The sequence below is a fragment of the Protobothrops mucrosquamatus genome, unplaced genomic scaffold, assembly GCF_001527695.2.
Source record: "Protobothrops mucrosquamatus isolate PMUCROS unplaced genomic scaffold, P.Mucros_1.0 scaffold_6, whole genome shotgun sequence".
Classification (NCBI taxonomy): domain Eukaryota; kingdom Metazoa; phylum Chordata; class Lepidosauria; order Squamata; family Viperidae; genus Protobothrops; species Protobothrops mucrosquamatus.
Genome location: NW_015386082.1, coordinates 1,705,732 through 1,731,160, shown reverse-complemented (window position 1 = coordinate 1,731,160; position 25,429 = coordinate 1,705,732). Strand labels below are relative to the sequence as shown.

Here is a 25,429-nt window from a genome sequence, read left to right as displayed (position 1 = left end):
AGCCTCACGCAATTGCCCCGCGTAATCCGAGAGACCCGCCATGGTACTCCCCGGAAGCCCCGCCCCTTCTCTTGCCCTTCTCTTGCCCCTTCAAGCAGTGGGAGGAGCGACGAGACGACGCCGCCCAGTCGCGGGCTTGGCCGCTCTCTAACTACGCGAGTTTCGGCTCGGCTTATTCGCCCGAGGGAGTCGGAGGCGGGGTCTCTTTGGGTGACTTTCCGAGGGGCATGTTCCGAGCTGCCGTCCTTAAGTTCTGGAGGCCGAAACCGCTGCGGTTTTGCAGCCCGCTTTGTGGGATCAGGTGAGAGCGGCTTCCTGGGGGCTGGAGGGCTCCCTAAAGGGCAGCGGGAGGAGAGAGAAAGGGGGTCTCCAGCGGATAAGTTGCCCCCCCCCAGAAGAAGCCGTGCCCGAGTATTTATTTCTATTTTCTTCCTTGGAAGAGAGCAACTAGGGAGCGCTGTTCCCACCAGCCGGCTAAGCGCCGTTGCTTCTTTACGTGTTATGATTCTGTACGTTGTATGCCAACCGATTTCCCCGAATTGGTGCTTTCCAAATATATTGGGTTACACAGTGGTCATCGCCGCCAGCTTCCTTGGTTTTAAGATATTGGATTTTAGCGCTGCCTGCAAATAAGTGTTTCCCTTTGCAGGTGCTGTCATTTTTATTTTCCATAACACCGTGGAGTAAAGGGGGAGTAGTTCTGCTGGATGCCAGAAGGGTGTTTTTAAGAGCTGGCTTAAAAGTAACTCAGAGGGGCGAGTAAGAGGTTACTTATCTGTATTGGTCAATAAGGCAAGCAAAAACAGCGCTGTGACAGTTGCACTGCTTCTGCGTATTCCAAAGATTTAATGTGAGATTCTTTTGAGATGTTCATTGTTTAAAATGTGGTTGCCTGCTGGAAAAAGTTTTCCGGTGTATATGTACTAAATATGTGTTTTAGAGTGTGGAATTGTAGAATCCAGATCCTTTTGGACTCTACTCAATCAAGTTTAGTATTTCACCACGCTGAAACATTTGGTGATATTGTTACCCTGGACCAGTTTAGCTCTGTCGAAGCAATAGGGGCAATAGAAAGATGCAGGAATAGTTCGTTCTTTACTTTAAAATGTCCTCTTTTTCTCCCATCAGTTTTTGGCTGCTGTGTTGCAATGAACCTACAAATACATCCAGGGGTCAAAAATTATCTCTATTACTTATTTGACCATACATGTTTGAAAATTTGATCTCAGCAGTGCCCCTAAGTAGTTAAGTTGCTCAGAGCCTGATTCTCAGTCCATTGTCCTACCTGTTGTGAAAGCTATATTTGTCCACTTTATTATGAGGTGCCTTATTGTCTCTGCATGGTACACCATGCAAACAGATAACACTAGAATCAATAAACACAGTGATCTCTTTTCATAGACAGCATGCAGCCAGATAAATAAAATGCATCTTACTGTGAAACAGTAAAAAAAGAAATGCACTTCAACACAGTGTACTTTAGATGGCCATTCTGTTAGAATTACAGTATGTTGCTGGTGGGCATACTGTACTAAATATGAAGCATAAGGGACTTATCTTTGTTCCATCTACGCATAGTGTATATTCCAGGGACAATTTTGCAGTGTTTACAACACTATTACTGAACTATGGACTGGCCATGGCTGTATAATTGTAAGTGCTTGAAGTCTCATAAATGTGGAGTATACTGACCTAGCCATATGTAGGGTTGTCCACTCAATCATTTAAATATATCAAATATGCATATCTGCATAGAATCTGTATTGACATACAGATTGCAGTTAGCATATATATTACAATCACAGAACAGATTTCTGAACCAGTTTCCATGCAGCCATGTAATACTGTAAGTTCTTGTGCAAGTTATGCACTAGATGTAAATTGGTTCTTGTGCAATCATTAGGTATATATAATTTTACATTCACTGTGATTAAGGTGTGAACATATATAGTATGATGTGTTCTTTTCATACTGTCCAGCCAAGACAGCTGTTAGCAGAATTTGAGGGCTACAAACTGGGTTTCTGTTTTATTTCGCATATGAAAAAAAATATTGCATCCAGAAAGTTCAGTTGAATTGGCTGCAGCTTGACAAAACAAAAATCTTTTTTAAAAAAATGTTTCTAATTTTACATTTAAGTATTTAAAAAGCAACGTGGCGGCTGAGTTAATCGAAAGTTCAATGACATACAAGTATCTTTGGTATAAGTCTCAAACTACCACATTAAATATTTCCTCTCTTTTCCCCTTAGTATTTACTGTCTCATGTTTAAACTAATACAATTCTTATTATATCAATTAAATAAAAATAACATTCTTACATTTATCAATAATTTTAGCTTATACAGTACGTATCCTGCTTATTTTAACATTCAGTCTTTATAGACAATCAATGTCCTAATTAGTTTTTCCCAATTTTTAGTTTCCCATTAATATTTAAATTTAACATTTAATATTTATAATTTCCAAGTTTTAAGTGACCAAAGTTCCCTTTATCACAATTCATCACGTTCATGTTAAAATAGAGGAGGAACTTCAGTATTGTATAAGTCCAAACAATTTTAGCCAATTTCTTCAATAGTATTATTTTCTGTGCAATTTTATGATATAGCTTGGCTCAAAGTTACAGATGTGGTTTCTACTCACTGAAAGATTTTGGGTCCCTTGTCTGTCTGTCTGTCTGTCTGTGTCTCTCTCTCTCTCTCTCACACACACACACACACATGCCAAATATAAAAGTGCAGTTGAGGAGGATTAGAATTGGTAATGCCAGAATTCCTTTCTGTCTTTTCTTCCTTTATGGGGAGATTATCATAAAGTCATATCAAAGTTTGGTGACATAGGTGCTATTGACAGGGTAACAATAGTAGAGGTAGAAGAAGCAGTGGAGATTGATAGAAGTAATAGTAGTTGTAGTGGAGGTGGTTCCAATACTAAAACTCCCTGGATCATAGGAGCACTCATGCAACCAATAGAGGCCAAAGAAATCTGAGGAGCCACCTGGATTGCAGGTGCCAGTGACTGTGGAAGAGGCCCAGGTGCCCCTACTTCTGGAGCAGCTCTCAGTACCAATGTATTCAATAAATCTTCCAGTAAGTTGTGACAAATAGTGACCATCGGCCCACAGTCTGCACTACTTCCTTGGCATCCCAAAGGATGAGCCCCAAGGGCTGGGAGCATGGTGGAGTATTTGTTTATCTGATTCTAATTTTTCTAAGAAGGCAAAGCTGGAAGCCAGTTTCAGTGTCTTTTTCCTGCACCCTCTTTGCCTGCTCCTCCCCAAGATACCAGCCCTAACGTTTTATAAGAATCCTCCAAATAAAACTAGCAGGGTTGATGCAGAACCCTGGGGTCAGATGACCCACTCAGAGGAATTGTGGTCTTCTGTCACTAGCAGTATACAGTGACTCAACAAGCCAAGCCAATAGTCCCCCAACTATGCAGGCAGCTGCTGTCATCAGAGGGGTATTTAGAAAGTGGACATACATTTGCTCAGTTCCACTCATGCACTCTTGCAGCCAGTTGGGTTATGCATGCAAGTAAAAACTGCTTGAATTGTCATTGCTTTAATCTCGGTAGGCTACATATTCATCATTGGCAGTTACTTTGTAAAACTAACATTCTCTAAGAAGCAGTTATCAAGGAAAAGAAAAGTTTAATTTGTATTGTAAAAACAGTCTAATGCATAACTCCTGAAAAACATGTTTTGCTGAAGATCCCAATCAGGAAAATGTCTCCCTCCCTCTTTTAAATTCCTGTCTTCACTGTTTCCAACCTGGTGGAAGATTTAGAATTGCTTAGAAATTTCATGCACATTGGTAATGATGAAGTGACTTAGATCTGAATAAATTGAAGATATTCTCAATGGTAACAATAGGATTTGCATTTTTTTTTCAAATTCTGCCATTCACTTCCATGGGAGGAAGACTCATTCATGTAAACTATGGAAATCTGCCATTTTGTTTAATAGTAGAGTTCTTCTTTTACACCTCTTGCAATTCTGATAGTATATTGGGAACCATTCACTTGTGAAAGGTTAGTTTAGTAATAAATTGCTTATGTCAGTCCCTGTCCACTTAAGTAGGAAGATTGATTTATTCCCTTCCATCTCACAACATGTGACCCTTTGCAACATATAACACAACAGTTAAAAACTCCAGAAGAATCTAAAAATGATCAAAAATAAACATCTAAAGCATAGTTTCCATAAATCTAAACTAATCCAGGGCTTTTTTAAAAAAAATGATAAATACAGTTGTTGTTTATATTGGTGTCTTTTCAATACTTCCTTTTCAGGTTTACTACTTTCTCCTATTCTAGCAATTTTATATAGAATTTATAGACAATGATATACCAAAGACACAAAGCAAATATCTCAATAGATTAACTATACTTAGTGGTAACATTAACTTTCCTGCTGACTATGTTTCAGTCCATTTAGAAAACATATTCAGTATAGCATTGGGCAAAGTCCACTTGTATATTTATAAAATATTCCATAGTGATTGTTGGTGGAAACCTCTGAACGGTTAGCTTTTGCCCCGTATGTTTCGTGCAATTTAAACAATTTATACATGCCTGAGCACTAAGAAAGATGCAGGTCACACTGTAGTTTTGCATTTTCATTTGTGTCACCCAACAAAATTAGTAAAAGAAAAGAGGAGGGAGAGGTTTGGAGATGGGGTCTGGGGTAGAGATAGTTCTGGGAATGAAAGGAGAGAAAACTAGAAGGAAATGAGGTGAAGAGAAAAGGTAACCAACTATGGATGAAAGCAAAGAAGAGAAATCCTACATATCTATTACAAAAACGTATTACAAGAATAACAATTCCTCAGCGCTGGTGACCTGAGACAGGCTAATTTAGAGGCATGGCTCAACTCTGTGCTTTGCCTTAATAATTTCAACCCAATTTATAATGCATGAATGTGTAAGCACCAGGGAAACTGACGGGCAAAATCAAAATACAACTGTGTAGTTGTAGTTTGTACACAGGTAGTCCTCGACTCACAAGTGCTTTGGATTGAACAAAAGTAAAATCTCTGTTCACAAAAGAGAGAAAAGAAAAAGGAAGTAGGACTGGGGCAACTTTGGGATGGCTTCTTAGAACGTTATCCTAGATATGAGCTTAAACAAACATTACAACTTAGTAAAGCAATATAATTAAATATTGGTATTCTGATTAATGAGAAAACACTGCCATCTAAGCTGCCAAAATCCTTCTGTTTCCCAGATGTTTCTCATGAAACATTGTTTTGCACTAATGTTTCTTTTTTATTTATTAAATTATTAAACAAGGTTGTTTAATGACAAACCATAATACGGTACTTGCATTATTTTTGACTCTTAGAGACTTTCCTGCCAATGTATGAAAAGAGTCAAACATTGCTGCCTTCTGTATAACTAGTGATTACACAACACTCATAGTTATTCTAAGTTCGATGTTCCTGGGCTAAACTGTTTGCCCAGGGGTGGGGTGTGGGATCTGGGAATGTTATAGTGACTCAGACAGATGCCATTGCCAGCACCTTAGTCTGTTATCCTATGGCTCTGCGGCCATATTTTTAGAGGCCTCATGCACCGAAAATTAAAAACAGTTTTTAATGCCTCTCTCTAATAACCCCTTTCCAATTTGGAGAAAGAAACTCATCTTCAAGTAATATACAGTATTTATATGTGAGCATATACATATAGCGCTGTTCATGTATGCATGTGTATGTGAATAGCTAGCTAGAGATATGTAACATCAGGTAGAAGAAATAGTTTTGTCCTTTGCTTTCTAAAGCCAACTAAGTTGTGTTCTATTTGTGGTTGATTTTTAAACCTTTACAGCAGCGGTTCTCAACCTATGGGTCGCGACCCCATTTGGGGTCGATCGACCATTTCACGGGGGTCGCCAAGCAAGGCTGTCCGCCATTTTTTCCCCTTTTCCGGCGGGTGCCTTACCTCCCTTGAGCTGGGCCAGCTGGTGGTCGGCCTGCTCAGTCACTGCCGCTTGCCAGCTACGCCTCGGCGGCGCAGGGGGCGGAACCACGCATGTGCGGCGCTCCCGGGCAGGGAAAGTCCTCGACTTACGACCGGTTGGGTAGTCCTCGACTTACGACCGGTTGGGGTCACGGCATTAAAAAGGTTGAGAACCACTGCTTTACAGTGTCCACATTTTTTTTTAGTAGCATTTAGTAAACCTTTAGTTTAACAGAAGAATGAATAAGAACCAACTTAATCAAAGTTTAATTATGCTACAAGCAGCACTAGCTCTTCTTTGTAGTAAATTGATCTTTGGGACTGTGAATGATATTGAGCATGTGACAATTCATCTCAGTTTTTTATTTTATTTTATTATTTTATTTTATTTTATTTATTATTTGTCTTATTTTTCTCCCTTTTTTTTCTTTTCACAGTAAAGTGCATGGTGTTCATTTTCCTGCGCTACAATTACATACAACTAATTCTACCATGCAATTTAGTCAGGAAGATTTTGAGAAAGCCAAAGAGCAGGTGAACCTTTTGCAAGATGAGCCAAGCGATGACATTAAGTTGAAGCTTTATGGATTGTATAAACAGGTATTCCAACCATTTACCTTCTTAAATGTTTATTTTTGAAAAATACTTCTGGAATATTTCTCTCTCTCTCTCTCTCTCTCTTCTCTCCTCTCTCCTCTCTCTCTCTCTTTCTCACTCACACACACACAAACCTATTTTTATACTTTTGATAATTGCTCCTGAAATATAGCAGAAGGTTTCATATTAGTTTTAGAATAGACATAGTTTGAATAAAAATAAATGATTAATTTATACTTTGCAGTCTAGTTGCAGTTTTAGTTTCACTTGATCATTATCTAACTATTTTAAACTTGATTTGATTTAACACAGGCTACTGTGGGCCCATGTAATATTCCCAAACCAAGTATGTTGGATTTTGTCAACAAAGCCAAATGGGATGCTTGGAACTCACTTGGCAGTATGACACAGGTAAGCGTACTTCTCAAAAACCTTGGTTTAACACTTTGGGTGGGAGGGAGTCCTTTAAAACCAAATATCCATTATATCCATATTAATATAATAATGTAAGTTACATACTTTGAGATATGTAATCTGCATGATTGCAAATAGTATAAATAGATGCAGATGATATTGCTACATCAGTTACTTAATTATGCAAATGATGAATTATGTATGTGGCTTCAAGATTTTAGTCTTAAATTTTAAAATAGCTTTCTCTGGTACAAGTTTTTTTTTACTTGATATCCAAAGTTGTGGAGAGATCCCATTTTAAATATTTTGTTTAATAATCTTGGAAAATATTATAAATACCATTTACATTATGTTATATATTTTTATATGAAGGTGTCCATGGAACACACATTGTTGGTTCTTATAAAAAATGCAAAATTACAGGAAGCAAAAGGAAAACGTTGATTTCTATGGCGCCTTTAATAAAAAGATCACCACCAGAGGGGAGGGGGAAAGGAACTTCTTGTTTTATTCAAGGTTGTATTATAAAATCTTTCATAAGTAACGAAGATTCATAACTGATCTAAAGTGAATTAATTCTGTTAAATTAGAAACAAAATTAATCTAGAGCACGGGTTGGCAACCCGCAGCTCCGGAGCCGGATGCGGCTCTTTGAGCCTTCTCCTGTAGCTCCCAGCCTCCTCTGTCATTTGCAGAGAGAGAGAGAGAGAGACAGATAGAGGCACTTGCGCCTCTCTCTCTCTCTCTCTCTCTCTCTCTCTCTCTCTCTCTCTCTCTCTCTCTCTCTCTGTATAAAAAAGAGAGTGGCCTCACCATGTTCTCCGACGAGCTGACAAGCTTATTGAGCGGTGCTCCTGCCTTGGCTGCGTCTCTGCAGGAAGCAGGGAGGGCAGAAGAGAGCCAGCCCAATAAGAATGTGTGTCAGCTTGTTGGAGAACAGCTTGAAGCCAGCTTGCCAGGTGAGCAGATCAGAAAGAGCGAGGGGGGGGAGAGAAAGAGAGAGAGGAAGAGAAAGAGAAAGAGAGAGAGGAGAGAGAAAGAGAGAGAGAGAAAGAGAGGGAGGGAGAGAGTGAAAGAGAAAGAGGGGGGAGAGGAAAGAGAGAAAGAGGGAGAGAGGGAGAGGAAAGAGCGAGAGAGAGAAAGAGGGAGAGGAAAGAAAAAGAGAGGAAAGAGAAAGGGAGAGGGAGAGGAAAGAGAGAGAAAGAGGGAGAAAGAAAAGAGAAAGAGAGGAAGGAGAAAGAGGGAGAGGAAAGAGAGAAAGAGAGAGGGAGAGAAAGAGAGAGAGAGAAGGAGAGGAAAGAGAGAGAGAAAGAACTCATGCACAGTAGCCTCTATTTCTTTTTAATTAAACTCTTCAATCAAGCTCCCCCCCCCCATGCGCGCATGTGCATGCAAGTTTTGCTGCTCCCAGTGTTTTCTTTTCTCTGGGAAATGGGTCCAAGTGGCTCTTTGAATGTTTAAGGTTGCAGACCCCTGATCTAGAGTGTTTCTTGATGAAGGATTCTGTATTGCACATCAAAAGACAGTGTGCAGTTTTTCTGTAATTTCCAAGTGGTCTTCAAGGGGAATTCAATGTAGAGCACATTAGAGCAGTCCACTTATAAGTTGCGAGTGTTCTGCTTCAGGAACATTTGTTGATTGTTTTTGTATTATAAATTACATTTGATGGCAGAAATAACAAAATAAGAGGAATCCACCAATTTAACTTTTCCTATATTAAAAATATAAGGACAGCAACAGTTGAGTAGTCGTTGATGTGATAAAAATACAGTAGGTGAAGATGCTGGCCTAGAAACCAGGAGACCATGAGTTCTAGTCCCATCTTGGGTGTGAAAGCTAGCTGGGTGATTTTGAGCCAGTCACTCTCTCTCTCAACCCAACTTACCTCACAGGGTTGTTGTGGGGAAAATAGGAGGAGGAAGGGAATATTAGGTATTTGCACTGCTTTGAATTATTTATAAAGTAATAAAGTCAGGATAAAAATCAGGTAAATAATGAAAAACAAGGCAGCAATTTTTATGCCAGCATATTTTTCTGCTGTCTTAAATACTAGCACATAATACTTTGAAGTATCCTGGGACTGTAGTATAATTATGCTGCAAACAGGCAGAGAGAGAATTTGATGTCTCCATATGCGATCAGAATAGCGTCCCCCCCCCAATTTCCATTGCAGCATCTATTGGTAATATGCACTTTTTTCAGGAATGTAAACCACTGTGCAGAATTATTAATAAAAAAAGTACTCAGTTCAAAGTCAAATTCAAAATGTAATAAATAATAAATTAAAAAATCAATTCCCCGGCACATACTGAGAGTAAATAATTCCATTTAGTAGCTTCACAACTGCTAGGAATTCATAATATTGTAGAGAAGAAGAAATGTTGAAATTTGCCACTGAAATTAATAGGATGTTAAAATGCTCAATTTTGCTATACCGTGTCAAATACCTGTTTTAATTGTTTTGTTATGATCTGCAGTGCAAATTGTATTTTTAATAACAACATTGCATGTATTTTAAAATAATTTAAAGTATTTGTATTCTAATTCTGAAAAAGCCATAGAAATAATAGCATTCAACATATACCAACAAAGAATTTTCCAAAGATACAAATTAATAAAAAAATTAAAAACATAGCAAGTAGATTTGTACTTTTTTGACATTTAAAAGGTTGAAGATAAAATGTGGCATTTCTCATTTTGAATCCTTCACTTTGTTTATTTTTATTCATTTTATTTATTCAACCTCTATAGCTGCCCCACTCAACCAAGGGACTCTGGCGGCTTACAATTCTAAAATTATAAAACAGTTTAAACAATTTAAAAAACACAAAAAAGAATAAAAGCCTCTATAAAATAAATAAGTATAAACAGCAGTCGTGATGATTAATCAATTAATAGCAACGCCAAGGAATGGGTTTACATTTTCTATCTTGATATCATTTATATCAGGGGTGTCAAACTGCCGGCCCGCGAGCCGGATGCGTCACAATGAATATTTATATATTCTATTTTAACTACTGACTTCTCATTACAGGACAGTGCCAGGCAGAGCTACATTGAACTTGTATCGAGTTTGGTTCCTGCAGAACCTTCTCCAGTTAGTGAAATTCCCCCTGGTAGCAAATCCATCTATGAAACACTTGAGGTTACTACTAAAGACAACATCACAAAGATCATATTAAACCGGCCAAAGAAGAAAAATGCTATCAATGTCAAGGTAAAGCTTGTAGATTTTGTAGTTTGGGAGCAAATAAAAACAGAGAAGGGGAGCAATTTTTTAAAAAAAGAACATCTAGGGATCATTTAAAATATGAATTTTAAATGATTTAAATAATTTCACAAAATGCTATCTGTGTAGGTTTACTAGTCACCCCAGACATCTGAGGGAAAGTTGCCCCAGCACTCTGTTAGGATTCTTTCTCAGTCTTCTCTTTTCTTCATCTGTTTCGGTTCTTTTTTCCTCCTGAATCAGGTATGTTGCTTTGTATTAATCTGGGATCTACAAAATTTCACCGGGAATGCTACGTGCATCCATTACGATAACTATTTGTCCCCTTTTTCATATTTAAACAATTATTGGAATTTTAACAATGGAAAACTGCCAAACACAAAGAGGTCTGGAGATACAAATAATTCCATAAGCTTTTTAAGAAAACAAAACAAAACAAAACAAATAGTGCCTTTGTTTGGAAGTGTATCTATCTATCCATAAAAAGAAAAAAGATTTGCATTGGTCATTAGACAATGTCTTACAGGTTACAGAAACTAATTGGAGCAGCAAGCAGTGTTCTCGTGGGTTGGTTATTTGAAATCATTGATTGATATAATCAGTAACCTATAAATGACGAATATTATCTCAGCAGCCATTTAATACAACCACCCAAATGTTCTTAGAACTCCAAATGCTCAAAACAATTGTGTTTGTTTGATTTTCTTTTGCTTATGATGCCCATTCTTGTAAGTTCTAGGCAGCTAATAATATTTACATTCTACTAAACTCTTTTATCTGTACCCCTTAACTGGGTGTATCATAGGGTAAAAAATTTTCAACCAAGATACTGCAAATGGGATAACTTACAAAATATGGGGATCCATCACTCCCAAGGGAATGAAATTTAGGAAAAGTATTCCAAAGAGAAAGTGACTATGGCATCAGTGGCTTTGATAAGGACCTCCTGGCTCCAGGAAGAATCTCCAGTAGCACACAAGCTATAACTATGCAGAGGTTCTCTTAGTCACAGCTGCCACCTGCTCTTCAAGTAGAAGTTGAGTTCTGGAGAATTCCCAAATTAGGAACCACATCAAAGAGGAGGAGTACAACTTTACTCAAAGTTAAAGATAGACCTTTCCTGGGCTCATTATGCGCACAAAACCAAAGCCACTCTGTCTTGAAGATTCAAGATTTTCTCCCTTGACAACCTCCAGGTAGTGAGTCAGCACTGCCATCTAATTACCTCGTATCTGGTTAGATCCGAAACCGGTCTGACCAGGGACCTCCAGCAATGCTCTCAGCATTGTCTCCTCCATTGCTGCATATCCCCAAACTCCTCCATATTAAATGCTAACATGATGATTTACAGGATTTAAGACAAATGTTATATTTGAAATTCAACAAAGGACAACAGAAAAAGAAACAAAAGTAAATAAGGAAGCAACAAGCAGTTATTTTGGTAGCATATTATTATGCCTTGGTAATGACAGCTGGATTATAGTAGGGCTTGAATGACTTCGAAAAAAAGAGAACATGTGTCAGTAACTGGAGAAAGAAGAAAATATATGTCCGGGGAAAGTTTGGGGAAATAGTACTTTTTGTTTTATGCCTTAATTAATCAATTACACACACACACACACACACACACACACACACACACAGAGGAAGTTTTTCAGACAGACTGGTCTGATTGGCCTGTCTGAATTTTGAACATAAATACTGACTTTCAAAACTGCATTGTGGATTTTTTTTTTTTTGGAACACTTTGGATTATAAATCTTGATTGTTAAACAACCCTCAAAGATTCTTCTCTCTCCCTGGACAGAAAGGATATATTTTTATTGGACAGAAAAATTTGAACTTTACTTATATCTGCTTAGGGGAGATTCAGGAAACGGACAGTCAGTTGGATAAATCTATAAAGGCTACTTATAAAAATAAAATAAAATAAAATGGATGTTTCACACTCAGCATTAAATAGTAAAACATCATCTTTAACATCTGTTCTTAGCAGCCTTAACTTGCCATATCATCAAGAAAATACTGATGAAACACAGAAAGAAATTCTCTCCATGCTGAAGTTAAGACAAAAAACAATTATTCTAGCTTGTGAGCAGGTTACTAATAACACAAATGGGATAAAATAACAATTTTCTAATTCAAATCTACAAACTCAGAAGACAACTACAGAGAAGGAACCAGCAACCCAGAAAATAGAAGGAAAACTAGAGAATGCTGACACAAATACTGATGAGCCAAAGGAGGAAACAGATGACCAGATTCAGATAAATGAAAACTCAGAAGATATAACGATAATATTGGAAATGGAAAAGACATTTTATAAACCAAGGTTTCAGAACATATTGGATGACAAGGAAGGAGAGCTGATGGAATAGAAGATAAAGTTGTTATTAGAACTGTGAGGTAGCAGAGAAGGAGGGAGGCGGTTTAATGAATATCAACGGGCTAGTTCTTCCAAAAACATTTTAACCAAATTGTCTCTCTTGTTCCAAATAATATATATAAAAATAGAGGAAGAATTATTTGATGATCCAAATGTACTGACTTGGAAAGTTAGTTGGCAAAGAAAGAAAGCTAGAGTAAGATTGAAAGAAACAGAAGCTTTGATCTAATAGAGGGGATGCTATATTATTGATTAGAGGTTTGAATATGGTTAAGAATAGATTGTTAGAAATAGAAACATTTTTATAACTAGATAGCTAGGATTTGTAATCAGAATATTACATCTTGGTATGAAAAGGATTACTAATTAACAGCTATAAGTTACTAATCAATAGCTGCAGTGATTCACTTAACAACTGGGACAAGAAAGGTCTTAAAATGGGCCAAAACTCGCTTAACAAACACCTCACTTAGCAACATAAATTTTGGGCTCAACTGTGGTTGAAAGTCAAGGACTACCTATATTTATAATTGTGTTTTATATTCTTATTTTATTGCATTATAAGCCACCCATAGTCACTTGTGATAGCAAGATGATAAATAAATAATGAAATAATATTTAGTTTTCTTTTTATGTATAAAAACCTTTAGGTAGTAAAAGATTGACTGGATGATTTGTAATATCTCTAACCAGTTCAGATAGTTTATAATTCTATGATGTTCAATATGCAGTAGAATTGAGAATTTATGTAATCATTTAGTATTCATCCAGCTTTACAGTTAATTAGACCTTAACCTTAACCCGGTGAAATAAAAAAAATGTCTGTTCCCTTTATCTTAAATGGGAAATTGATTAATTGATATGTGGTGCCTTTTTTTTAATAGCAGAAATAAATTACAAGAAAAGGGAGCTTTTCGAAAGCTGATAATATTGTACTTCTTTACTGAATATTAATGTTGTGCTTTATATTTTATTGCCTTTGTACAAATGTCTGACTGATAGAATTCGACTCTGTGGTCATCTACATACCAGAAGCTTGCATCATGTTATAGTCAAAAGACAGGATGTATCCATTGCAAAGGTCATGTTTTACCTTTCCATTTCTGTCATATAAGAAAAAAGTTATGTATTCTGGAACACAAAGAAAGCACAATTTGATATTCTGTATGGTTCATTATTCTCAATTGTATTGGTTGGAAACATTCTGTGTCTACAGTAGATCTAAAAAAAAAAGATTTTGTTCTTTTGAGTCTTTGGATGATATTGATGATCTGGGGATTCAGTAGTTGTAGCTACCAACATTTTTCCTCTAACTTTCTGAATTATAGAATGGGAATTTATGTTCGTTTGTTAATTCTCTTCTGCAGATGTACAATGAAATTATGCAAGCGCTTGAGGAAGCCGCAAATGATGATTCTGTTCTAACAGTTCTTACAGGTAATTAGCTTTTACCATGAAAGTGAAAATCTGTGCTAATGTTAAATATTAGGAAAACAACAACACACAAGATTGTGTCAGCCTGTATGCATAGTGGATTTACAGTTGACAGTAAAGAAGTGAAGGTGTTGGATAGTTGGATTTTCATAGGTTTAAAAATGGTTTCAGAAGGACAGCATGCTGAAAAATTAAAGAGAATCCTAGGAGAAAAGGCAATAAGAAATAGGCAAAATCATGAGGAGTTAGGGATATTTCAGTGATAACAACTATCAGAAGAGTGAAAGCAAGTAAGTAGGAAGAGCTAATCGGTTGGTTTGAGAATATACAAAAACTGACTGTACCATTGAAACAAACATCAGGAATCAATGATGCACGTGGATGATGGACAACCAATCTGACTGCTTGGCAAGGTTGATGAAAGCTGAAACGGATGGATGGATGGATGGATGACAGGGATATTACTGGGATAGTGCTTCATACTGCTGCCAAAATTATTGCCCCCATTTAGCTACTGATTTCTGGAAAGAGCTAAGCATGAAAGCCAGCTGAGTGACTCTGGGCCAGACACTCTCTCGGCCAACACCCTTCATAGGGTTGTGGGGAAAATAGGACAAGGAAGGGGCATCATATATGTTTGTCACACTGAGTTATTTATAAAGTAATAAAGGTGGGATTAAAAATAAATAAGTAAAGTTAATAATCCATTGATTTCAGTGGGGTGTGATAATCTTCAATTAATCCTGAACCCTGTTCAAAATAAATTGATTAGTTCTGCCTAGAGTGCCCTTTTTGAATGTAATACAAACACAGGCAGTCCTCTGTTAGTAACTTCTTCATTCGGCAACTGTTTGAATTTACAAAGATACTGAAAAGGCAGATTTATGAGCATTCCTAGAATTTATAGCTATTGCAACGGATAGTTTGGGCTCAATTTTGTTTGTCAGTTAAGGACTATCTGTATGCCTCAAGTTGTGGTCATATGACTTCATGTTTAATGACCATGGGTGATTTGCATAATGACCACAGAAGAACTAACATGAGTTGGGTACGGTCCCAATAGAGCTGCTGGTCCACATTGTGGTCATTAAGTGAGGACTACGTATATTAATTTCATTCTTTTTTAAAATTTGCTTCTACATAGGTAATGGGGACTATTACTGTAGTGGAAATGACCTGAACAACTTTTCCCAGATTTCACCTGCTGGACTGGAAGAGTCTGCAAAGAATAGTGGAGCAATGCTCAAGTATGATTTGGTTTCATTTTGTTAAAATGTATAATGAATATATACAGTGGATGATAAGGAGGAAAAAGACCTATCAAGTTCAATTGCTTCCTCCTCAATAGATAAATATGCATAAGACTAGTAACTATAGATAACTTCCGTGTATCAGAAATTAGTGTTTTAATCACATTTGTATATACTTGAATAGTATAAAAATTGTATGCCTGCAGCATGTAAAGTTAATGTAGAAAATCATTGCACGGAGTGTAGCATGGGGATCAGAACTGGAAAGAGCGTCCTCTTCTGTTTAGTTTTTATCAGAAGCCTCTGTCTCAATAAATACCTGTCTTGTATTTTTTTTCCTGTTTTTTCTGTTGTCAATTACATCCTGTTCTCTCCCTCACTATCTTTTAGTCGTTACTTTTATTTTTCTTGTATTAGATATATGTGTGTGTATGGTTTTATTGCTTTTGTTGTTGTAAGTTGCCTTGAGGCAAGATGGGTGGCAAACAATAAATAATAATTAAGAAATATTTTACAGTTTGGAAGAAAAGGTGTTATCTCAAATTATCTCTTAAATACCTGCCAAAATGAGATACAAACAATTAAGTAAATAATAGATTATAAGGAAGCCAGTTTCCATTATTCAAAATGGACATCTTAGTTCTTTTCTGTGTGCATAGCACAGAATTACCGTATCTGTCAAATACTTTGTACATCTCGATCTAGAAATAAGTTAATTATTACCAAGACTTTTCTTAAACAAAATCTTCTGACGCACTTTTCACCCATTTCGTAATAGAATGATATAGTAGTAAAACCAAAGGCACTTTACACCTCACAGAACAATTTAATCCAATAAATTGTTAGGGGTTTTTTTTTCTGCAGAAAAATTGGTCACGTATTATGACATTCCAAAATATTATCTTGTTTGGAAATTGTTTCCCGTTCCTTTCTATTTGCAGAAAGTTTGTTGAACATTTTATTGATTTTCCAAAGCCATTAATTGCTGTGGTAAATGGGCCAGCTGTTGGGATCTCTGTAACTCTGCTGGGGCTGTTTGACATTGTATATGCTACTGACCGGGTAAGTTTTCACTCTGAATCCTGTCCCTAACATTAGATCATTGTGGACTTAGACATTTGTTGGAATAGCGTTTATTTGTTCAGGATACAAAGTTCCTTTTTTCCTACTTGGAGAATAAAGGTATGGCGTAGTGAGATGCTATATATGAGAACTGGATTTTTTTTCCCCATAAGATTGAATTATATATATATATATTACTGAAAATTGTCATACTGGAATGCAGGGATATAGACATATAGGTATGGAATTAAAAAAGAAAACTCCTGCATCTGAACCTCCTGGTCTTGGATTGTATTATTACTTAGTCCAAGAGTGCCTTTTCAGTACTGTTTTAGTTTTTCTCCTTTGTCTGTTGCAGAGATCCCCTAATCCTTCCTGTTGATAAGTTGTCTAAGCTTCCTACTCATCCAGTTACCTCTCTCATTGGCAGCATCTCTGGCAGAACTTGAAAGATCTTCCCTCCCCCCATCTTCATGCAACACTGTTTTTGGTTTCTTACTCCTTGTCTTATATACCTCATTTCTTACACTGCCAGAGGGATGGGTTTTTTTTCTCCCTGCCTACATGGCAATTTCCTTGCCTCCACCATCTGGTTTCTTGGAAAGAAGAGTCTTTAACTTGGAAGAAGTACACTCATACGAAGAAAATTCCAGTTTTCATACGTGCACCTCATCCTGTAACACAAGGGAGTGTCACCATCAAATAATAACAGAGACGTAATGACCATCCCACTATTCCTTTTTCATTTAAGCAGTGTTATATAACATCAATATTGTGGATAATTCTGGTTTAAATAACATAATATTACTTTATTTGAGTAGAGTTTTTACTTCAAGGGACACTTTAAACCAGATTTAGGGAAACTGCCAGTTTCCATTTGGAATAGCATGGCTCAAAGAAGATTTGACATATAATAGTCCATCCCTGAATCATTGAATCTTACACATCTCGGCATAAGAGTCTTGCCACTTGTACACAAAACCTGTAACTACAGGAATATCCAGTGCATATTAAAGTTACTCTTGTTGTAGATAGCTATTGTACTGTAATTGGATCAGAGAAGTTCACAGTTAGAGCTAAGTGTTACAAGAATATTTATCATATCATTTGAAGATGACATGGCTATATTCTTTCTTCTAAGGAAAAATAAAGTCTCTATGATGACAATATTTGTTTCCCCCACAGGCTACATTTCTTACCCCTTTTAGCAACCTGGGTCAAAGTCCAGAAGGATGTTCTTCATACACATTTCCCAAAATAATGGGGTTAACAAAGGTAACGTGTACATTTTATCTGCTTGATGGTTGATTTGGAGAAAATTTCTCTTAGATGTTGTTCAAGAAGGAATATTTGTTAAAAATGAAGAACAGGGTGAGTTTATGTAATGATGGGCACTTATGTGCATATGGGGCATGATCAGGACTGTATTTTAATAATATTTTTTAATATTGAGAGCAGTTAGCTGACCAAAATATACTAAAGCTGTAATAATATCATGGGGAACTGCCTTGACACATAACAATCACATATTGATCAGTCATGTCCAAATGGCCGACCCCTGCTCTGCCTATCAAAGTCGTGGGTATATGCCAGTGACTGAACCTTAAGATAGTTGATGAATGATATACTGAAGGGTTCTTCTATTTGTTACATATAACAAATGCACTAGAATTAGTGGAAAGTCAGAATGAGCAGTTTCTTTTCTCATTTAATCAGGCCACTGAAATGCTGCTTTTCAACAAGAAGCTAACTGCTGCAGAAGCCTGTTCGCAGGGGCTTGTGACTGAGGTTTTTCCTGACAGCACATTCCAAAAAGAAGTGTGGGCAAGACTGAAGGCTTATGTCAATCTTCCCAAAAAGGTTAGTCAAAAAGCAACCAATCAGTATTTTATTAGTCTTTATGTCTATGCCAGGGCTTTTCAATTTTTTCATCCATTGTACCACTTTTAGGATATGGCAACATCCGAGTACCACCAGTCGCCTAGCAAGGTGTCAAAAACTTGACCCCCCCCCAAAAGGAAAAAAGTGATAAAGTACAGGTAGTCCTCGACTTACAACAGTTCGCTTAGTGATTGTTTGAAGTTACAGTGGCACTGAAAAAAGTGCCCTCCAAGCCACAACCGAGCAAGACACCTGCTTGCCCACCCGGCCGTGCTCTTCCTCCTCTCTGAGGTTTTCATTATTGTGAGAATTTCTGTTGAGGATTGGCAGCGGGGGTCAGGTGGGGGGTGTTTGGTTTTTATTCCCCTCGTCTGCTGGGTGGTTGCAGCAGGTTTTGGTTGCTTCACATGACCCTGGGACACTGTGACCGTCATAAATATGAATCAGTTGCCAAACATCTGAATGTAAATCACAAGATTCTGGAGATGCTGCAACATTCCAGTTGATTGACGCTTCTTCTGGGCTCAGCAGAAGTGCCAGGATCAGTACCGAGCTCCAGCTGGAGCCTGCTGCTGATCCTGGCACTTCCACTGAGCTCTGACAGCCCTGAAGAAGTGCTGATCCTGGCGCTTCCGCTGAGCCCTGGCAGCCCTGCAGCTCCAGCCATCTCTCACTCAGGCTTGTGCAGTGCTGCCACCGGTTCAGCTCATTCCCCTCCCCCGCTACCACTTTTCTAGGATGGTCACGTACCACCTGCCAGGTGCCAATGTGCCACAGGTGATACCCGTACCACTGGTTGAAAAGCCCTGGTCTATGCAACCTTATGAGTAAGAGCCCTGATGGCGCAGTGGTTAAATGCAGTATTGCAGGCAAATTCTGTCCACAACCTGAAGTTCGATCCTGACGGGGCTCAAGATTGACTCAGCCTTCCATTCTACCGAGGTCGGTAAACAGCTTATAAAATATCAACAGCCATAACTTAACCAGGCATACAAGCAAGGATGGAGCTGTAAGCAAACTTTTTTGTGCTAAACTTCTATTTTTCTCTTAATATTCCAATCCCATATTATTCCAACCAAGGTAAACCAGAAGCAGCAGGAACAAGACAGGTTCCTGTTGCAGTACTGGCTGAACTGGAAAGAGTAAAAGCCCCTAATCACAAAAGGACAAATTACAGGTAATCATCAACTCACAGCTAGTCACTTAAAAAATGTTTAGTTACAACAAACTTTTCCAGAACTACCTATGACCTGTTTTTGTAGCTGAGAGGGTCACAAACTTCCTATGGTCAAGACTGCATTTTAGGCACTTGACAATTGGCTCACTTTTATGACCATTTGCAGTGGCCCACAATCATATGATCATAATTTGCAATATTTTTTTGCTGATTTCCGGCTTTTACTTTTGTTTTCTGGCATAAGATGCCCATTGGGGGGAATAGATTTGTTTAACAACTGTGGCCTCCATTTAATGACGATTGTAAAAAAACAGTTGTAATTTCAAATCTGGTCATGTGATACCTCCATTTACAACCGCAATGATCTATGGCTGCAATTCCAGACTTAATTACAGTTGTAAGTCAAGGACTACCTGTAAGAACTTCAGAACAAATTGTATACTTGAAATGACACCACTTGAAACAAACGTTTTGTTCTTGGAGCTATGTGTGTTTTCTTTAGAATGTTGTAAGACTGGAATATTTCGTACATTCCTAATGCCATCATCCATTCACAGGAGGGGAAAGTATAAGGAAGCCCAGAAGAAAGTTGCAAGATAACAAATAAACTAGAAAAAGGGGGGGGAGGAATGTAAGGGTACTTCCATAATCATCTCATTGAATCTGAACTAGCTTGGTACCCACAGAATATTGAAAAAGTTGTGGAGGTCCAACAACAAAATAGGAAAGAAATATAATAAATATAACAAAAATATTGCCCATTTATTTTGTTGCAAATCCTACTTGTGGATAAATATCTGAATTTGTATCCTTTCCCAGTCAGAAATTATTTTACTTACGCTATATTGTGTTCTCTCTGTTGTGGAACTCTATAAGGTAGATAATAGTGACAGCTTGAAACTATCCATTTAACAAGCATCTGTGTCTGTTAACATTTTTTTCAGACATAATCATGGCCTGTGTATCTTACCCTTGAAACAAACCATGAATTATATCCATGCTACAGTTCTATACAGCCCTATCTGGTTTTAAATCTCTTAGAACCAATTATAACTTATTTCAAAGTATTTATAGAGAAAGACTGCATGTATGTGGAGGCAAAGAGAATTGCCATGAGAAATCTGTTGCATTTAAACCATAGTTATAGCTGCCTGACTCTTTATATGAAAGACTCTTTATGTTAAAAGAATACATATCTCATTAAAAAAAGGCTTTTACAGCAGTTTTTGACACTAAACAAATGTAATAAACTAATTCAAATTGAGGGGTTTTTTTGTATTGTGGATGATTTTAACATATACTGAGAGAAATGAGTATTAGAGGCAGAAAGATATGGAATGACCAATTTTATTTGTCCTAATTACCTTCTTGCTTTTCACTTGTGGTGTGTAGAGGCACAGCTGTTGACCATCTATAAACAGAAAGAAATTTCCACTATAATTTCTTCAATAACATAAAGATAAAATCTATCATGTAATCTGCTTCATTTATGAAACAATAACCAGGTTTGTCATTGTTAATGTATAATGCATGTAATTTTAAGTAAATTTGTGATCCAACCCTATTCTTGCCCTAGAACAGTGTTTCTCAACCTTGACAATTTTAAGGCATGTGGACTTCAACTCCCAGAATTCCACAGCCAGCATTGCTGGCTGTGGAATTCTGGGAGTTGAAGTCCACATGCCTTAAAATTGTCAAGGTTGAAAAACACTGCCCTAGAAAGCTATGTAGCATAGAAATTTGGGAAATAAGTACCTAATTATTCCCTACATCCATCACTTGGGATTTTTTGGGGTTTGGAAATCAGCTGAAGGGAAAATGGTTGAGCAGGCCCTGACTTTGTGCTCTAGCTCTCTACTTAAATCCTCTCCTTGATCCTGGGTTAGCAAATGGGCTTGCTGTGGTCCATGTTAACCAGATGTTGTTTATTTCTTTACCTCTTCAGACTTTGACAGTCTCCAAGCAGCTAATGCGAAACGTGGAAAAAGAGAAGCTCTACGAAGTTAATTCTCAAGAATGTGAATGTCTCATCGAAAGATGGCTATCTGAAGAATGCATGAATGCTGTAATGAGCTTCATGCAGAAGAAATCAAACCTCTAGTCCCTACCCAATCATGCAAAATAAATTGCTGTAAGTTGTTTCTGTTCCTTTACTACAAAAATTGTCATTAAATGAATACCTTGGATATATATATATATATATCCAGATGGTCCCTTCATTCTGGCTAGAGCTTACCTTTTTTTCTCTTTTAGAATTTTGTATTTTGACATGAATTTATGATGCCAAATGCACTGGAGATGCCTGTTTGGGCCATTAGGCGGGAAAGCACTCACTGCTTTGCACGCAGAGTGAATTTCTTTGAATGTGACAATGACTGTTTGTCTTCCACAAGGGATAAGGGATTCAATGTCACCAAAATTTGCAAGCTCTTGAACAGCTGATTGATGATCATATTGAAATGTCATGGTCTTTGGTATCCATCTATTGTGGAGAAAGGAAAACAAAAAACAAAATAATGGCACTCTCTGTATTAGAAAAAGATTATCAAATATCTGTTTTTCAAATGCATGCAATAAGGATTAATACTTTACAGATAATCCCCGAGTTACGAGCATTCACTTAACGCTCGTTTGAAGTTACGCGATAAGCGCCTCCTAGTGTTTATGAGAAAATCCCAAAATTACAAACGTTGCAGCACCACGGCAATTGTTCGCCCTTACAAATGACTGTAGAGGCTTTGCAACATTCACCCTATTCCCCCCCCCCGCTCCCCACAACTGCTTCCCCCTCTCCTCTCTGCCGCGATTTCTGCCTTTGAGGGAGAAGAGAGTCAACGGAAGCTCCTGGATGCCATAATGTTGCACGACTTCAGGCACCCATCCTCTTTTGGAGAGAATAGGAGCCTGAACTCTTGCAAGATCATGGACCACAGAAACTCTCATTTTCGGCGTAAACTCTGTGCTACTGCCCCCCCCAAACTCCTTTCCTCCACCACCGGAACACTTTTTATCTGAACGGAGACCTTGAGGAGATGGGGAGCTCCATCTGTGTACAAATTGAATGCTTGAAAAAGCAGCGATTTGCTGCGTTTTCAAGCATTGCATTTACTCACAAACTGAGCTCCCCATCTCCCCAAGATCTCCTTTTGGACAAAAGGTGTTTGAGTGCCTAGGGAACCCTTGGAAACGCAGCAGATCCCTGCATTTTGAATAGCCCCATAGACGCTGAAACACTTTTTATCCGAATGGAGACCTGACAAAGATTGGAAGCTCCGTGTGACTGCCAATGGGGCGCTTCAGAAACAGAGCGTTCCTCTCTGTTTCTGAAGCACCCCCTTGGCAGTCACACAGAGCTTCCAATCTCTGTCAGGTCTCCGTTCAGATAAAAACTTTCAGCGGCAGCAGCTTGGGTTTCTCAACTCCGTCCAAGTGGAAGAAAGCAGAGGCACAAAGCTGGATTGCTCTCAATAAGACCAGCGGACGTGAGTGAGCAGCGCACCCACTTCCCCTTGAGAGCAATCCTGCTCTGCGCCTCCAGTTTCTTTTGGACGGAGTGGAGAAACTCAAACCGCTGCTGCTGCTTGAGTTGGAAGGACGGCAAGGAGAAGAGCGGTCAGGGTTATACTACCAGCCAGTCAGGCAAAGAGTAGGTTGGGCAGGCTGGGTGGGGAGGGGAGATGGCCACTCAGGTGGCTGCCACTGCCACCACCAGTGGCTTGGGTTTCTCTACTCTGTCCAAGTGGAAGAAAGTGGAGGTATAGAGCAGGATTTATCTCAATAAGTCGGCGCATGTGACTGAGCAGTGCACCCATGTCTTCTTGAGAGCAATCCTGCTCTGCGCCTCCGGTTTCTTCCTTTCGGACAGAATGGAGAAACTGAAGCTGCTGCCACCGCTTGAGTTGGGAGGATGACAAGGAGAAAGCAGTCAGGATTGTGCTACCGGCTGGTCAGGCAAGGAGTAGGGCGGGCTGGGTGGGGAGGGAGGGGAGATAATGGCCGCTCATGTGGTTGCCCCCACCAGCAGCTTGGAGGCAGGTGCAAAGGGACTCGCCCCACGATGCCTCCATGCTCAGTAGAAGGCTTCATTCCTGCCCTCAAACTAAGGCCAGCACATACGAGCGAACAGCTCACCCGGGCCATGGACAGTATTGGTTCCTGCATCCGGTTGACTCAGATTCCACGCTTTGCCCCATAGGCAAGCAAACACTCCGCCCTCCCCCCCCAAGAATGGAAGTTTCTGGTGCCGTGATCTCTTTTGAACTCGCATGATATTACAGCACCCAGGAGCTTCCATTGTTAGCGTGAAAAGCATTTCCAAGCCATTGTCTCTCCCTCAAAGGGAAAGAAACCACAGCAGAGAGGATTTTTGCAAGATAAGTGAGTCTGGCGTGGCAGGAGGGGAGGGGGAAGCATGAAGTATCTTAGTGGGCCGGGGAGGCCTTGGGGGTCTGTTCCATCACTAGGCCCTCCATGACCTTCCCCACCCTAAGATACCTCATGTGTGGTTAACGAACCACACATTTGCCCACCATTACATTCGTAACTCGAAGACTACCTGTACAACTTCATTATACTCTGATGTATTTTGCACAGTTTTTATGATATATTAGTATGTCATATGAATACAGTTTTTTTTAAAAAAAACCTATAGCTGGCACATATGCCATTCAGATTTTATTGCAGAGCCAAGAACATATCTCCCAGGTTTTTTCTATGGTGGCTTCTTTAACAGTAAAAACTGAAGATAATGTGAGAAGAAAAGGCGCGAACAAGGTTGTCATTGGTTAAGAATAAGTATGGATGTATGATCGAGACTGAGATCACATGCAGAAAAAAGGAAGGAAGGACTCTTTCTACATGTTGTATTTTCCTGGTGAAAATTTCACTTATCCTGTTATTGTTTGCCTTACTCACTTCAATGCCTTAAGTCAAGTTTCTGGAAGATAGTGCTGCTTGGAACAAGAGGCAGCTCAACCTAACAGGCCATATTGTTGCTGATAGACCCACCGTGTTAATAGTAAGGTAAATATTAAAGGGGCCACTACCAGGCGTGTTTCTTCCTGAAGTGCTCAACCTTTCTTCCCCCAGTGCCTACAAAGTATTGTTATGAGCTGCAAAAAAAGACTTGGAGGGCTGAGACTGAAATTCCAAGACAGACTGGTTCTGTGGGAAAGAGGAAGACTATTGGACAACTTCATTTTTTAATAGCCAGCATAATTGCAAAGCTCTGACCTACAATTCTGTTTTACTAAAATGACCCATTAAAATAAACAATGGTATGTGACAGTATTCTTGTTTTTGACCTGTTTGTATATATCGTAGTGATGTTGTTATCCAAAATATTATCCATTCCCCATATCTACTGCTGTTGTCATCATACCAATTCCCCAACCTATTCATCCTGCAAAGAAATGAAATTCTTTTTTTAGCTTTATCCATTTCTTCATCTTTCTTGGATTAGGCCTTGATGTTAATACAGGCATATCTGCTCAAGATATCATCAGTCGCTATAGTACTCATTAACTCTGTGAACCTAGGAAGAATCTGAAACATCTATATCATTCAAAACCAAAAATGTTAGGAATTCTTCAGAGTTTTGTATTGTGATAAATCAACCATCAACAGACAAATAAAGCTAGATTCCTCGTATGCACCATTTAAAAGATAAAAACCAAAAGTCAAGAAAAAAAAGTCAAATAACATTGTCCTTAACAACCAGCACCTGGTTAAACAAAAAATAGCCCAGATAAACAGTGAAAGAAGAATTGAATTTGAATTTGAATTTTATTATATTTATACCCCGCCCTTCTCCCGGAGGACTCAGGGCGGCTTACAGCCAATTAAAAACAACTAATACAATACAATACAAAATTTAAGAAAATGATTAAAAATAAATATTTAAATAGGCCGCTTCTACTAAAATTTAGTTAAAACCAATTTAAAATACCCCTAGGCCAGTCCTGCCCGCTGAAACAACCAAGTCTTGAGGGCGCGGCGGAAGGAGGGGAGATCCGGAATCACCCGGATCTCTGGGGGCAG

At 38.5% G+C, this 25,429-nt stretch overlaps 2 protein-coding genes across 3 annotated transcripts in view; one reads left to right on the top strand and one right to left on the bottom strand.

The window, feature by feature from the left end:
- Positions 1-200: 200 nt before the first annotated feature.
- Positions 201-24,673, top strand: ECI2 (enoyl-CoA delta isomerase 2). 2 transcript variants are annotated; one of them, XM_015815194.1, is made up of 11 exons: positions 201-301; positions 6,398-6,560; positions 6,870-6,968; positions 10,006-10,188; positions 13,954-14,023; positions 15,165-15,267; positions 16,212-16,332; positions 17,518-17,607; positions 18,049-18,192; positions 21,336-21,521; positions 24,479-24,673. In XM_015815194.1, the coding sequence occupies exons 1-10, from the start codon at positions 228-230 to the stop codon at positions 21,489-21,491; spliced, it is 1,203 nt and encodes a 400-aa protein (XP_015670680.1). In that variant the 5' UTR covers positions 201-227; the 3' UTR covers positions 21,492-21,521; positions 24,479-24,673. The 2 variants fall into 2 exon arrangements, with proteins under 2 accessions (XP_015670680.1, XP_015670603.1); XM_015815117.1 differs by lacking the exon at positions 24,479-24,673 and having other exon boundaries at positions 21,336-21,528.
- The window catches only part of LOC107286836 (uncharacterized protein C6orf201 homolog), a 9,286-nt gene continuing 4,597 nt past the window's right edge, over positions 20,741-25,429 (bottom strand). Inside the window, exons 3-4 of the mRNA XM_015815304.1 lie at positions 21,627-21,872; positions 20,741-20,801 (exon numbers count right to left, since the gene is read on the bottom strand). Coding sequence (XP_015670790.1) covers positions 20,747-20,801; positions 21,627-21,872 — 301 coding nt within the window. The 3' untranslated portion in view covers positions 20,741-20,746. The remainder of the gene's footprint in view (positions 20,802-21,626; positions 21,873-25,429) is intronic.